Source organism: Crocodylus porosus, unplaced genomic scaffold (assembly GCF_001723895.1).
Source record: "Crocodylus porosus isolate Cpor-Errol unplaced genomic scaffold, CroPor_comp1, whole genome shotgun sequence".
Lineage (NCBI taxonomy): Eukaryota > Metazoa > Chordata > Crocodylia > Crocodylidae > Crocodylus > Crocodylus porosus.
Window position 1 is genome coordinate 20,433,408 of NW_017728911.1, and position 13,245 is coordinate 20,446,652.

At 39.7% G+C, this 13,245-nt stretch overlaps 1 protein-coding gene across 2 annotated transcripts in view; it reads right to left on the reverse strand.

Annotated features, from left to right (window-relative positions):
* The window catches only part of SCG3 (secretogranin III), a 54,999-nt gene that overhangs the window by 14,903 nt on the left and 26,851 nt on the right, over window positions 1–13,245 (reverse strand). For both annotated transcript variants that reach the window (XM_019533581.1, XM_019533580.1), the window contains 3 exons: window positions 8,730–8,813; window positions 7,777–7,905; window positions 2,796–2,876 (listed from right to left, as the gene is read on the reverse strand). In XM_019533581.1, coding sequence (XP_019389126.1) covers window positions 2,796–2,876; window positions 7,777–7,905; window positions 8,730–8,813 — 294 coding nt within the window. The remainder of the gene's footprint in view (window positions 1–2,795; window positions 2,877–7,776; window positions 7,906–8,729; window positions 8,814–13,245) is intronic.

Here is a 13,245-nt window from a genome sequence, read left to right on the forward strand (position 1 = left end):
GGGAGTCTCTGGTGCCTGATTGGTGCAGAAAGGGAATCTCAAGTCCTCCAATCATCTTTTAGCCCTTCAAAACCCCTGGGCCAAATCATTACTAGATTGGTGAGGAAAGGGATTCCCAAGTCCTCCAACCATCTTTTGCCCTTTCAAAACCCCTGGGCTAGGTCACTGCCAGCTACCCTGTCACCCTTGTTTAGGGCAAGTTGGCCAAAATAAGTAAATAAAAAAATCTGCTTTCATTTATATTCACCTACGTCATATGACACATTACACTGAACTACAAAATAGCTGTATTATATTTAAAATGAGGCATATTTGCATATTCAAATCAACCCAGTTGCCAGTAAAACCTGAAAAAAGTAAAAGTAATCCTAAAATTTCTTTTCAGTCACGAATGGTGAGTGTGGGTGCTATGAAACTTGATGGGTATATCACTACCTAAGTATTTTTGAGAGCAATTCCAAATTTGTGGTTTTACAAGTGTTAATTAGGTACCTCACAATTTTGTTCTCTAGAGACTGAAAATACAGAATATGAAATATGGCAACACATCCCTAAGGGCTGGGAAGTATGCCAATTTATATCAGCAGATAAGCTGTTTTTTCAGAGTATTGATTTCAAAAAAGGATGGGTCATTCAAATAAAGGCTTGATTCATCAGTACATTACTTGTGTTCCAAGCTGGTGTAACTCCATTGATTTGTGAACTCATGCCAGGATTTGGTACAGCATATGAATGGCCCCACAGAGGAGAGGAGATATTCTTGCCATTTTCTTATGCTGACTAAACTTTGGGCACAGAAGAGAATCAGGCTGAAATGCAGATTTTTAAATAATTTATATTTTGGGGTCTAATGGCCACCTGGTTCGTGTAAGATTGTTTCTGCTGTCTGACAGGACAGCAGATTTTTTTAAAAAGGAGATAACAATGGCAAATAAGCTCTCCCAGTGCAGAGTTTTAGATGAAGCACTATTTCTGTTAAAAGTTATACATTCAGGATTTGCAAAGAGATTTCCTAAAGAAACCAGAGCTCACTCAAATACAGCCAATGAGTAATACAGTTTGGAGAGAAACGGCCACATGTATGGGAATCACTTTTCTTATTTTTCCACCAGCTTCCAGTAGAAAAGTGATTGCCAAACACATGAAGTAGAGCATAATCCTGAAGTGAAGGATAGAGTAAACGTATTCCGGTTGTACCACTTTTCACAATACTGCCAGGCTGCCAAATAAATGCTTGCAAGAATAAAATGTATAGCAGGGGAAGGACAAAGATTATAAAAGCATAAAGTGGTTAAACTTTTATTCTCATTTACTTATAATTTACACCCACTTGAAGGCCACCTCACTGTGCTAGAGGCAAGGAGAGAGACATTAATATTAAAGAGAATCAGGCCCTTGTAGTATCAAGTATCATGATGTTCAAGACTCCACAGGGAATCCATTTACTTAGGGAATTAACATCACGTCTCATTGCTTTCACAGCAAAAACAGATGAAATGCTATTGTATTTGTAGTTACAGTCATTTTCAGTCTTTGGTAATGCTGAGGAAAAGGTTACTTTGAAGAGGAGAGGGGGCTTGTAGAGAATATGGGAAACAGAGGGAATAATCATATGTGACTGAGCACTAATTACTATAATGAACACACTGATAAATAGAAATATTTATTAGAATTGGCAGGAAAAGTCTGTAGCAATATGTAAGCCTGTCATCAACTGCAGCTGTTGTTATGAGTTGGGGGGGATAGGACGTGAGGATGAAAGGAGGAGCTATAGAGCGTAGGAAAGCTGGGAATGGAAGGGCATGGTGTTCAGTTCAATCTCCCGTCACTGAGTTTCTCTGAAGAAAAACTTGTGAAGCAGCAGACACATCCTTACTGGGGAAATATGCCCACCTTAGACTTTATCACACACAAGAGCCAGCTAGATAATGTGGAGGGAACACAGTCTCCCCTCCCCTTCTTGGCTGTGCAAAGAGAGCTTTCTTTCCTTTTCAAGGGGCTTTAGCCACTCCTCCTGCCTCATCCTCCCTCCCAAAACCTGTGGATTGTCCTAACCCCTATTACAGCTCTCTAACTAACAGTTCCAGGACAGGGCAGAGACAAGCTAGGATCCTGGTTCAGTGCAACACCTTGAGTGTGGAGATGACTTGAACAAGCCAGGATCTGCAGAAAACGACTCCTGTAGATGCTGCGATTCTTTCCATTGCATCTTGCATCCTTTCCCCCTCAGCTTTTCCACACTCTTGGCCGCTCCACTTCCCTTCAGTGATAATGTTTTGGAGCAACAGGCCAAACAGGCTGGTGGAGTTGGTTCAGCTTTACACATGGCTTTACATGCAACAAGTGTAAAGTGCCTTTACACACAGCAAAACTTTGTTATTATTCCCTGGTGTTTGTGAAGGGATGGGAAGATCTGGAAGGTGGCAGGGTTGTTTCCAGCTCACTTACTAGCATGTTTTGGGTTTGAAGACCAGCCTGGGCAGGATAATTATTATGCTAGTATGTTGTAATCTGCAGTGTGTTGCTATATTAAGTTAATCATTATGCAGTGATTTTAAACATCTCTATAATATATGCCCGTATAATTTTTAAAGATAACCTTATGTTTGGTCCTAGACTACTTAACAATGACCCTAAGCGTCACTATTTATTATGCAGTAACCCAGACGTGCACTTCACATTCTATGTTTTAGTTGTTCAATGCATTTTATCCGGCTAATATTAATCATGTGTTTTCAAGGTGCTTCCTAATTAAAAGAGCATCCACTCCAAGCTACAAGTTTGTTACTTCATACCTTCTTTAGGTCCCTGCTTGCTGTGCTTCTTTAGCCATTCAATGTTCTTCCTGATTGCCTCCAAATATGCTTCAGCTTTCCCTGGAGATACAGATGAGAGAGAAATCAAATGCTAACCATCAATGATTGATGCAGCTTGTTTAACTGCAAGATCTTGATTACAATTAAAGACAGGTTAAAATTATTCATAGTTTCTGCTGAAGAGTCCAACCTGTCCTCCTTGCTCAGACAGTTCCCATCAATGGCTAACAGGTCCTGTCTGTAAAAGGTTAGCCAGATGTGACACACATTTAGGGCAATATCTTTTCCTTTGATTCATGTGCATAATTCCTGCTGATATGCACAGACACTGTGCATTTGGACTGAGGGCAGTTGGTGGCTTTTAGATCACAATCATTGTTAAGCAAAGATGAAGCTGTTAAGACAGCAGGGTACAATTTTAATGACACTGAAAGCTTTCAGCATCAGCTCACATCTGAAAAACATCAGAAACCTCTTCCATTTGCTGATAAACCAGCATACATCAAAAGTAAGGTTGTGATGTTTTGAAAAGACATCAGAAAAAAGCCATGACCTGAACTGCAGACAGCTGTATTTGCTAAGGAAAGGAAAGCATTAGCATTTTGTTTATCATTTCCTGTTACACCTTGTCCTTTAGACTATGAATTTTAAAATGGCGACTATTTTTGGCCTCAAAAGCAGGTAGGACAGAATTAGTTCAAGGATACCTAATAAGGTCCCTAAGGGAATATTACAGCTAATGGATTCTGAATTCTTAACGTGGCTAGAGGTTTATTGACGTAATGTGTTTATATTCGTCAAGAAAACAATTGTGCAATTACCTTGCAGAAAGCTTCCATTGCCAATTCTGCAAGTTTAGTCCCATCAGTATATGAATGCAATACTAAATAGACTGGAACTTTTGAGCTGAGAATGCACAAGTAGCATGGTAGGGAGTCAGTCAATAAACCAGCAGAGCATCTTGTATGAAGAGGAACAAGCTGAAATTCTGCTTGAATTCATACCCCTGTAAGCCAGTTGTAGGAAGGTATAAGACAGACATTAGCCCAAACTGGGAACATCACAAACAGAAAATGGAAGTGCTTCCTGTAGAATTTAACAGTGAGCAGATTGTTAAATCAGTCTGTAGGCTTGGGCTCTTTTGGACCCTTACACGCGCTCCAATGCCTTGTGATCAGAACACGCCGGAGCAGACTTGATCAATCGAGTCTGCTGAAGCGCTTGAATCCCCAGCATGCTGCAGCGTCTTGTGTATTCAGTATCCCACATTTCAAAATGGCAGTGGGGGTGCTTTAACTAAAGCTTGTCATATGAGCTTTAGCTAAAGTGCCCCCACTGCCATTTTTAAAAATGGGATGCTGAATACATGAAATACTATGGGCATTTTAATTAAAGCGGCTCCTGCTAGCCACTCTAATTAAAATGTTCCTCCCCACTACCCTACAGAAGGGTATATAGACACCCATTGTCGTTATGGGATTCTCCAATAGCTACAGCCACAAAAAATGACTGGGTAGCAGATTACACTCCATCCTCTTGGGTCCATACGAGGCACAGTTACCAGTGAACTATGAACTCTAGGCCTGATTTCAATTGCAGTTTATTTTATCTAGGGCTGAAGATGCACACACTCCAAGCAGTTCCAAGTGACAGAAAGCACCTACTAGCACCTACCAGCTTAGCAACCCACAGCTATCATAAACATTTTATCCCAGCCTACCACTGTCTGCCCTACTTCCTCAATGCACACAGAATTAACTTCATGGAGTCTACATTGAATTCAAATCCTCCGTGGAATTGATTTCCTCACACTTTTTTGCAAACATGACACCCCACAGCAGCCAGAATAACAGAATTACTGACCAAGGAAGAGTCCTGTGAGTGCAGGAGATCAGACTTACAAGGCAGATGTACCTAGCTTATGAAACTCTCCCTCATCAATGATACGAATAACTATGGAACGTGCCCCTCATAAACAACCAGAAATCTTATTTTTTACCTTGCTTTTTCTCTTCATAACTCTTTCATGCACATACAACCAATTACTGTTAAAGAAATTCTATGAAGAAATCAAAGGTATTTGATAGAATATATGAAGAAATCAAAGCCAGGAAGGAAGAAATGGAGAGAGAGCAACTGCAACTTGTACTATTCTTTCTTTTTAAATTCTTGACAGGTGCTGAAACACCTATGATGCTGGACACAGAAAATAGCTCAAGTACATCTGTGATTGTCTTTGCATTTTGGGCCACTCAGGCTTTGAAATAGGTAGTGATGGATTATGTTATTTCCTGTGCATTTGCTTCGTAGCATGCAGCCAACTTGGCTTTTCCTCTTGCTGTAGCATTATGTGAAAAAGAGTGGCTTAGAGTTACAACAGGCTAACTTGATATGGCATGCAACATCAAATGCTGCTTTGAGGCAGCTAGTAAGATAATAGGTATCACTGCTGTGTTTCCTCCTTGAGCTGCTAACTTGCTGTCAGAGGTTTCCAGTTATGTAGAACATGTTAATTGCTCATGTGGACAATAGTTGTTAAAAGCACCTTGGCTGTCTAGCAGTGGGACCTGCAAATTGTTTCATTCTATAGAACAGATGACTCAGCCTCTCAATATCAGCATCTCCTAACACAGACTGGAGAAATCGATATGCTCAACCCAGAATATTGAACGTGCTGATGATCCTATTTTGCTCAAAATCCACAGATGCAGAAAGGCAATATCTCACCACACTACTGTATTAACAAGCATTTAATTTGGTTCCTAAAATAGTATATAAATACTGTAATATTATGACACAATTCAGCAAGGCAGGTAGATCCCTTTGTATAAAATTAAGCCTATGCTTAAGCCCCTTTCTGAATCAAGGCTTGTGTGCAGAGGTGTAGGGATGGGAAGAAACAAAATAAAATATGTGTAAGCTGATAAAGTAGGAAAACAGTACAAACCCTGGTACCAGTGATAGTGCTGCTACAGGCATCCTGTGTGGTAGGTTCATGCTCACTATATAATAGTTTGTTACATGTATAGAGAGAAGTCATTTGTAGCTGTCATAAATAACAGTCTTTACTGGAGAATCATTTGAAGGAACTACAATATATTCAGAACTACAACATATTAAAAAAAATAATAATCAATTACTTGATTAATAATTAATTTATAAACTGCTTTGCAAGTTCTAACTTTCCTTTACAGATAAGGGACTAAATTATTGAGGCTTTAATGATACAGATGTGAGGAAGGAAGCATGTGTCGAGGAGTGACTGTTGGTAAGTCCAAAAGGAGCTGCTTTTATTTGTTCTGATAAATTCTGAGGCCGGATCGAGATGTGCAGGCATATGTGGTCTGTGGCACTGAAAACCTCTTTGCAGCACCACAAACCGCACGTGTTGCAGCACTGGGGTAAAATTAGCTACTGGGATTTCCTGGTAGCAAAAAATCCTGTGAAAAGAAAGTGGCACAAAACACATCAAAGCTCCATGTGCCAGAACAAAGGCGAAGACCCTGGGCTGTCTGCTTCCCCATCTCCATGTGCCAGTACCCAGCTGGCTGGGGCACAGGGTGCCTCAGTGTAGCGACCGTCTGTGGCTAGCTTCACGCTGAGGCACCCCCTGTGTCCCAGCCTCCACCCCCTGCAGCACGTGGAGCAGCAGGACAATGTGTTTCACTGCAAACCACACAAGTAGGGCAGCACAAAGTAGTGGCACAAATTTGTGATGCTACTATTTGTGCTGCTGCAAATGTATGCTCCTCCTCGTGTGGACACAGCCTGGGGTGCTATTGCTAAAAGTTTTGGTGTGGCAAAAATGATGATAAAAACATATTTTGGTTCATTTCAATTAAAAAATATATGGTTTTTGTTCTCAGCACCTTTGGATTCAAAACAGATCTTCAGTTCAATCCAACTCCCACTGGACTTAAATACATAACTCTCAATGACATCACTGAGAGCAATATTAGGTCTTTGAATATTAATATTGCATAGATAAATGACATCCTGCCCACAGCTGCACTATTCATCCTCTTTAAAATAAATCTTTCATGCATAAGTTTTCACAGAGATATTTTCCAAGGGAAGGACTGTGACTTCCTTTGCTTCATGTGGAACTAAACATGTGCTTAACAAATAATGTGACAACCGTGTATATACTGCACACAAGTTAAGGAGGTCTGTTCTGCCCTGAATATGAATGTGTGCCTCATTTAGATTATGCAGAGCAGGATGCATGTACCAAAGGGCTGGTAAAGTTCTTTCCCAAACACTGGAGTAATTTAAGAACGCTAATCAGCCTTCCAGGGAAAATACAATTCTGTTTATAGGACTGGTGGCAGGGAATTCAGACAGCTGGATTTCAGTCAAAACTCTACATTAGAATTCTTATTACTCAGCATCAGCTGACCTGAAATGCATGAATTGTCCCAAAGAATTCAGGGGACAAAGAATATACATAAAGCAAGAGCTTAATGGTGCAGAGGAGAGCATTTGAATCTGCTGCTGAATTAAATAAAAGTGAATACATTAATTTGAATTTGAGACGTGTGAAGATATGCCTCCCAGAAATGGTAGGTGTTTTTGGGACCAGCAGGTCATGTATGTATGAACTAAGCGGTATTTTCAACTGCTGGTTGAAAATTTTCCATCAAAATTATTTGATTAGTTTTTGATTAAATAACATTTTTCCTGAAGGATATCACTAGCCATAGAAGATTCTTATTATTAATCACCCTTCTCCCAATATCAAAAAGCTCTGGCAGGTCACTAGGTATGAGTTTAAGCTAGACAAATCAGAGCCATCCTAACTATACAACCAATGGGCTTGTTCCTTTACAAAATGAGTCCAGTTGCCATATTGCATCTGTGACACTGCTATAGCAACAGGTCACTATGCTACCAAAAGGGGGGAAAAACAGCAAATCATTTAGATCACAGATTTACAGCGAAACCCATAATAATCATGTACCTTTTGGCTGGTTACTGTTTCCTGCTGTATTCTGCTCTTCAATTTTTGTGGAATCCTTCAAAGTCTCATATTCTTTTTCCATTTTAGCTGCTTCTTCCTTTGTGCTGTCAGTCTCTTCATTACTCTTGTCTAAAAGGCATTGCAAACATAGCCATCCCTTACTTTTGCACTGTCATTGCCAATATTTGTAAATCACATTAGGATATTCTTTGGGTAGGGTAATGATTTTGAGTGATGATATAGGAAGAAATTAATAGGTTGAGTAGGATGTGTTTCTAAATGTCATCTCCGGCCTGGATCGCTGAAAATGCCTGCATCTTCTCTTACAAAAGATAATCCAAGTCAGTCAATTAAAATTTAATATACACATCCTTTCAGGTCTGGTTTCAATGGCTGAAGGAAAATGATAGGTGTTTGGCCATTGCTTTCAATGAGCATTGGATCAGGTCCTAAAATTCACAAACCAATGACTATCTATTTTGGTCTTATTCTGTACTAAGCACAAAGAAATCAACCTCATAATAGCGGAGAGCCAGGTACTATAAAGTGCTTCAATTGTCTTTACACATGGCATGAGCTACCTGCACATTATACAGTCTGTTCCAGATCCCTTCCAGATTCAAGTCAACTCAGTCTCCCAGCATCCCAGGATGCTTTGCACATTTCTCACAACCCCTCCCCTCACAGAATGGGTGGGCTAGCTTTGGCCCAAGCTGTCTGCTTCAGCTGAGCAGGGAGGTGTGCTCTAGCGCCCCCCAGGTTTTGGTTTGAGCCACTGCAGGCACGTGGCTGCATTTTTTAAATCAGAAGTGAATGTCTGTTCACTCGTTTATCAGTTTAATCGACACAGTTTAGACTAACTTGTGAAGTTTTAATCAATTCAGCCTTGGGATTTTTGACTGTCTGTACTTAGCCCTAGGGAATACAGGGGGAGAGAGTAATAGGCTAAGTACCTGCTAGCAGCTTGTTTTTGGTATCAGTAGAAGGTTTCTCAAGCTTATTCTTTGTCTGCAGAGCAATCATTTCATCCAAGTTTTCTGGAAAACAAAACAATTTCCAGTTATTCTCCAAAAGAAAATGAGAGTACCCACATTATACAGTCAGGCAAGACAAGGCTCAATTGCCTGTTGAGAAGAAAATTGTTAAGGAAGGAGTTAAAAATTCTTGTTTCTGAAAAAAACAAATGTAAAGGCAAATGATTACCAAGCTATAGAATGGATACATGATTAACTTTAAATAGAAAATCTTGAATATCTTCAAGTAAAAAGAAAGTATGATACTACATGATACCAAATGAGGCCAATATACATAAAAGACAGGGAGTGGAGGAAGATTTATTCAAAACTGAGCTTAATTTAAAACACAAATCTTTTTCATTTTTGATTCAATGAATGAAGTCACACTGCATCAGGCAGCTTCTTCTGCTGAAAACAATGGATGTATGTAATTAAAGATATATCTGATTCAAATGCTGCTTTTTCCTGGAAGGAGAATATTCTGTAGCAAATGCTTTTATAGAGTTATTGGCTAATTAAGTCCAGTTAAAAAGGTTTTACGCAGCATTTAAAGTAGAATAGATTTTTTTTTAAAGAAAAGGTTGACAGAAAACAAATTAAGTAGATAATGGTGGCACCTCTTGGGAACTGAATAACAATTCTTTCTAGTACCTGAAAATCTGTTGGGCTGAACTCCTGCCTCACAGAAAAGTCAAAGCAGAATTTCATCAGCATGCACAGTTTCTATGTAAGCAGGACACGCTAGTGAAGAAAAACAGCCCTTTTTCTGACACTGCAGTCACTGGCACAGCTACAAACATAGATGATAATGTAACCACCTATATTCTCATCTATATTGTGGAATTTGTGCAGACTTTGCCTGTTCTTTTGCTGTGCTTTTAAAAATATAATTAAACATAAATCCGAAATTCTGCATCTAGTTTGATTCGGAGATGTTCATCTTTCCTGCGCGGAAACAGACAAACCATTCAGTATCAGGAATGGTGGCTGTGGGCTGAAAGGAGTTTTATTGGACCAGTAAGAGCCTTAAATATTTTCCATCATGTTTTACTTATGAGGTAGTGAGAAAAACAAAGCTGATCATTTTACCCATCAGCTAAAAGCATCTTTTTCCAAGGGATAGATCTCTAGAACTGCAACTAAAAGGTTAGAATTTAAACAATCATATTTCACAGCAAATTACCAACCGCACTTCTGCCCTTCATCTGATGAAAAATAACATAATCCTGTATGATGGACAGAGCCATTTATATATTCACTGACATAAAATTAAAAATGAAAGCAGCTTTTCTATGGTGGATTTTGGATGTTTGCTGATTAAAAAAAAGGTTTATCCCATTGTAAACCTATTACATGAAATTATAATTAATACAATTTCTAATTTCCTTTGTAAATACATTTTCATTTATACCTCTCTCTAATATGATACTGTTATCTTGCTACCTGCCCTACACTAAGCAGGGTTGGGTTTAGTGAGTTGCTGGATCAGAAACACACAGAGGGGAAAAAAAGAAACAACCTGGTGTTGTTCGAAGTGGTATTGATTGATGCCTCAGTAATCACCTGACCCAGAGCTCACTGAGGTCAGTGCAGAGACTCCTTTTACGTCAATAGGCTATGAGTCAAGTGCTGTTTTCCACTCTTGAGTCTGCACTGCACCAGGACTTCAGTTTGGGTGCAGGGACTGCTGTGCTATAGACATTAGGATCTTTTAGATAAGATACAAATGTGAGGTCTTTAGCTTGTATTCCTTAAAAACAGCCTAGACATTAAAAAGAGAAAAGAAAAGTATATTTACCTTGTTTCTTTTCATAAAATCTAACCACGTAAATATAATATTTTTAAATTCCCTGGCAGTAAATGGGATAATGTATTCTCCCTTATTTCCTGAATTACAATGTTGTGAAGCATTCTGATCTCTTAAGAGCTTTGTTGGTTTAAGTATTAAAAAGAGCATGCTTAATTTTAAGCACAAGTTCTACTGAAATAAAAAGAATTATTCAAATATTTAAAATCAGGCATGTGCTTAAGTGTATTGATTGATTAAGGCCTCCAGTGCCTTCTGTACTCGCTCTCTGAAGTGGCTGCATTTCAGAGGCAGATGAAATTCTATTCCTTGTATTATGGAAAGACCAAGAATCTTCCTTGGTTAAAGTTAAAACTAGGCTCCATTAAGAGGCTGGTTTTCAACCTTTGTATAAATCATGTTAAAAATGATTGTTTCCAAATCTGAATGGCTTGGAAACGCAACAAAGAAAAATTAAAAGTACAAATTCTTCTTGAAACACTGACAGAGTATAGAACTTTTAATTTTCAAATCACCTAAGTGATTTAGGAACGCAGGCCCTGCTGAAAGTACTCCTAAGTCACTGAGGTGCTCCTGAAAACCCCATATTAAAACGTAATGTTTTTGTGTGCTAATGCAATATAACTTTAATTCATATATATCTTATGATTAGGACACAGTCTTGTTAAACATGCTGGACATGGAGAGTAGGGCTGTGCGAAAGGGCGCCATTCCATTCTGACTTGTGTTTTGACGTTTTGATGGAACAGCGTTTCGTTTTAAATTTCATTTTGATTCAAAACTGCTGTTCCATTTTGTTTCACTGTTTCAACACTGTTTTGATCTTTCACCCATAGGCTATAATGAGGAAGCTCAGAACAGCCTATAAACTAGCTTGATTTGGATGAAACCTGCAGAAATGGTAGCCCATTCTGAGGGCATCACGTCTGCCAAGTGTCAAGGAGATAGGTGCAGGGCTTTTGGACAAACTGCACCTCAAAGTCTTGAAAGCAAAACTCATGTCACATGTATGTGTTAAGCCACAGTGGGGTCAAAACTGCAGGCTTGCTAGCCCCTGCTAAAGCCACAAAGCCTGCCAAGTTTCAAGGAGATAGGTGTAGGGGTTCTGGGAAAACTGCACCTCAAGCTGCAGACAAGCAAAACTCATGACATGGGTGACACTGCGTGTTAAGGCGCAGCAGGGTGAAAGCTGCAGGCCTGCTAGCTTGTGCTGTGGCCACAAAGCCTGCCAGCTGTCAAGGAGGTAGGTGCAGGGGGAGTCTGGGTTCTGGGGCCCTGCACCTCTACCTGCTGACAGGCAAAACAATGCTGCTTTTTATGCAGTTTTTCCATCCCTCCCCCAGAGCACTGGGACTGGAAGGCACCTCAGGAAAGGGTGACAGTCACTGGCCAGCTACACAGTCAATAATGAGAGCACTCCTTCCCCTCCCTTCTCCCCCGCCTCTCCTCACTTCAGTTTCTGTTTCCCTGCAGGCAACCCCAGCTTGAGCATTGAAACTCGAAACTTTTCAAAACTTTTCGACTTGCCTCGTTTCATTTTGAGGCTCTTTCAAAGCTCTCTGTTTCATTTTGATTTTGCTGTTTTGAGCTCAAAGTGAGTTGAAACAGTGTCAAAATGAAACTGTTGGCAAAATTTTGCACGTCCCTAATAGACAGCAGTTGTCTAGCTTATTAGTGGTATATGTACAATACCCATATTTATTTATACATTATGCATAAAATAGCAGTGTTTCGCAGTAACAAATCAGGGTTCCTCACTGAAGCCAAACAACAGGATATGATGATGGATAAAAACTGATGTGTAATCTGTGAGATCTCAGAAGTAAATGTTGACAATGGTATACGCAAACCCTTTCAACAGGGAATGCTTGTTATAGGAACAAACATAAAAAGCATAGTTAACTGTATGCACAGTAATATAAAGATTTAGCAAGCTATTGCACTCTAGCTATGCAAACCCATTAATGTTAGTGGAGATTGCGTTGGCACCCCTTTGCACACAGCAGCAATAAAGTTATGCTGAGAGTCCATATTGTTTTTTTAAATCTGATTTAGAACCTACTAATTGTCAGATTAAAACCCCCTAACAGCTGACACAATTTTAAAGCATGTTTGTACTAGCGCTTCCACTAGATGTGGCTGGGCCATGGTTGAACAATGTTTGCTTTGAGTTATACTAATGGAGTGAGTCATCTCTGGAGTTGAGATGCGCGTGGCCAGTAGCTAAGCAACTGAATGTCCTATTTGGTGGGTTAACAAGATCTGATTATCTGGTCTGGTTTCCTTAGCAACCTAACTTTGTCATGGGAAGAATTCATAAAGGTTAGGATCTTTTATCAGCCTGGCCACTTATTTGTAAGGGTATTAATCAGAATAAGAAAATAAGAGCTGATGGAAGTGACCCATGGTGGTAAACAGGCCATCCCACTGGCTGAAGACTTTCAGAAGACTTTTACCTGTCCCAGTGGTGGTGTTGTCTTATGGTTAGATCCACATCTGAGACACTTTGACTGTTTCATCTTTCCCTAGTAACTTGCTTCTTGAGCTTGGGTGCGTCAGCCCTTCGCTTTTCAGATTTGCCTCTGATTTGGGGTATAGTTCATAGTTTGTAGGGTTGGAAGGGACCTGAGCAGATCATCTAGTCCA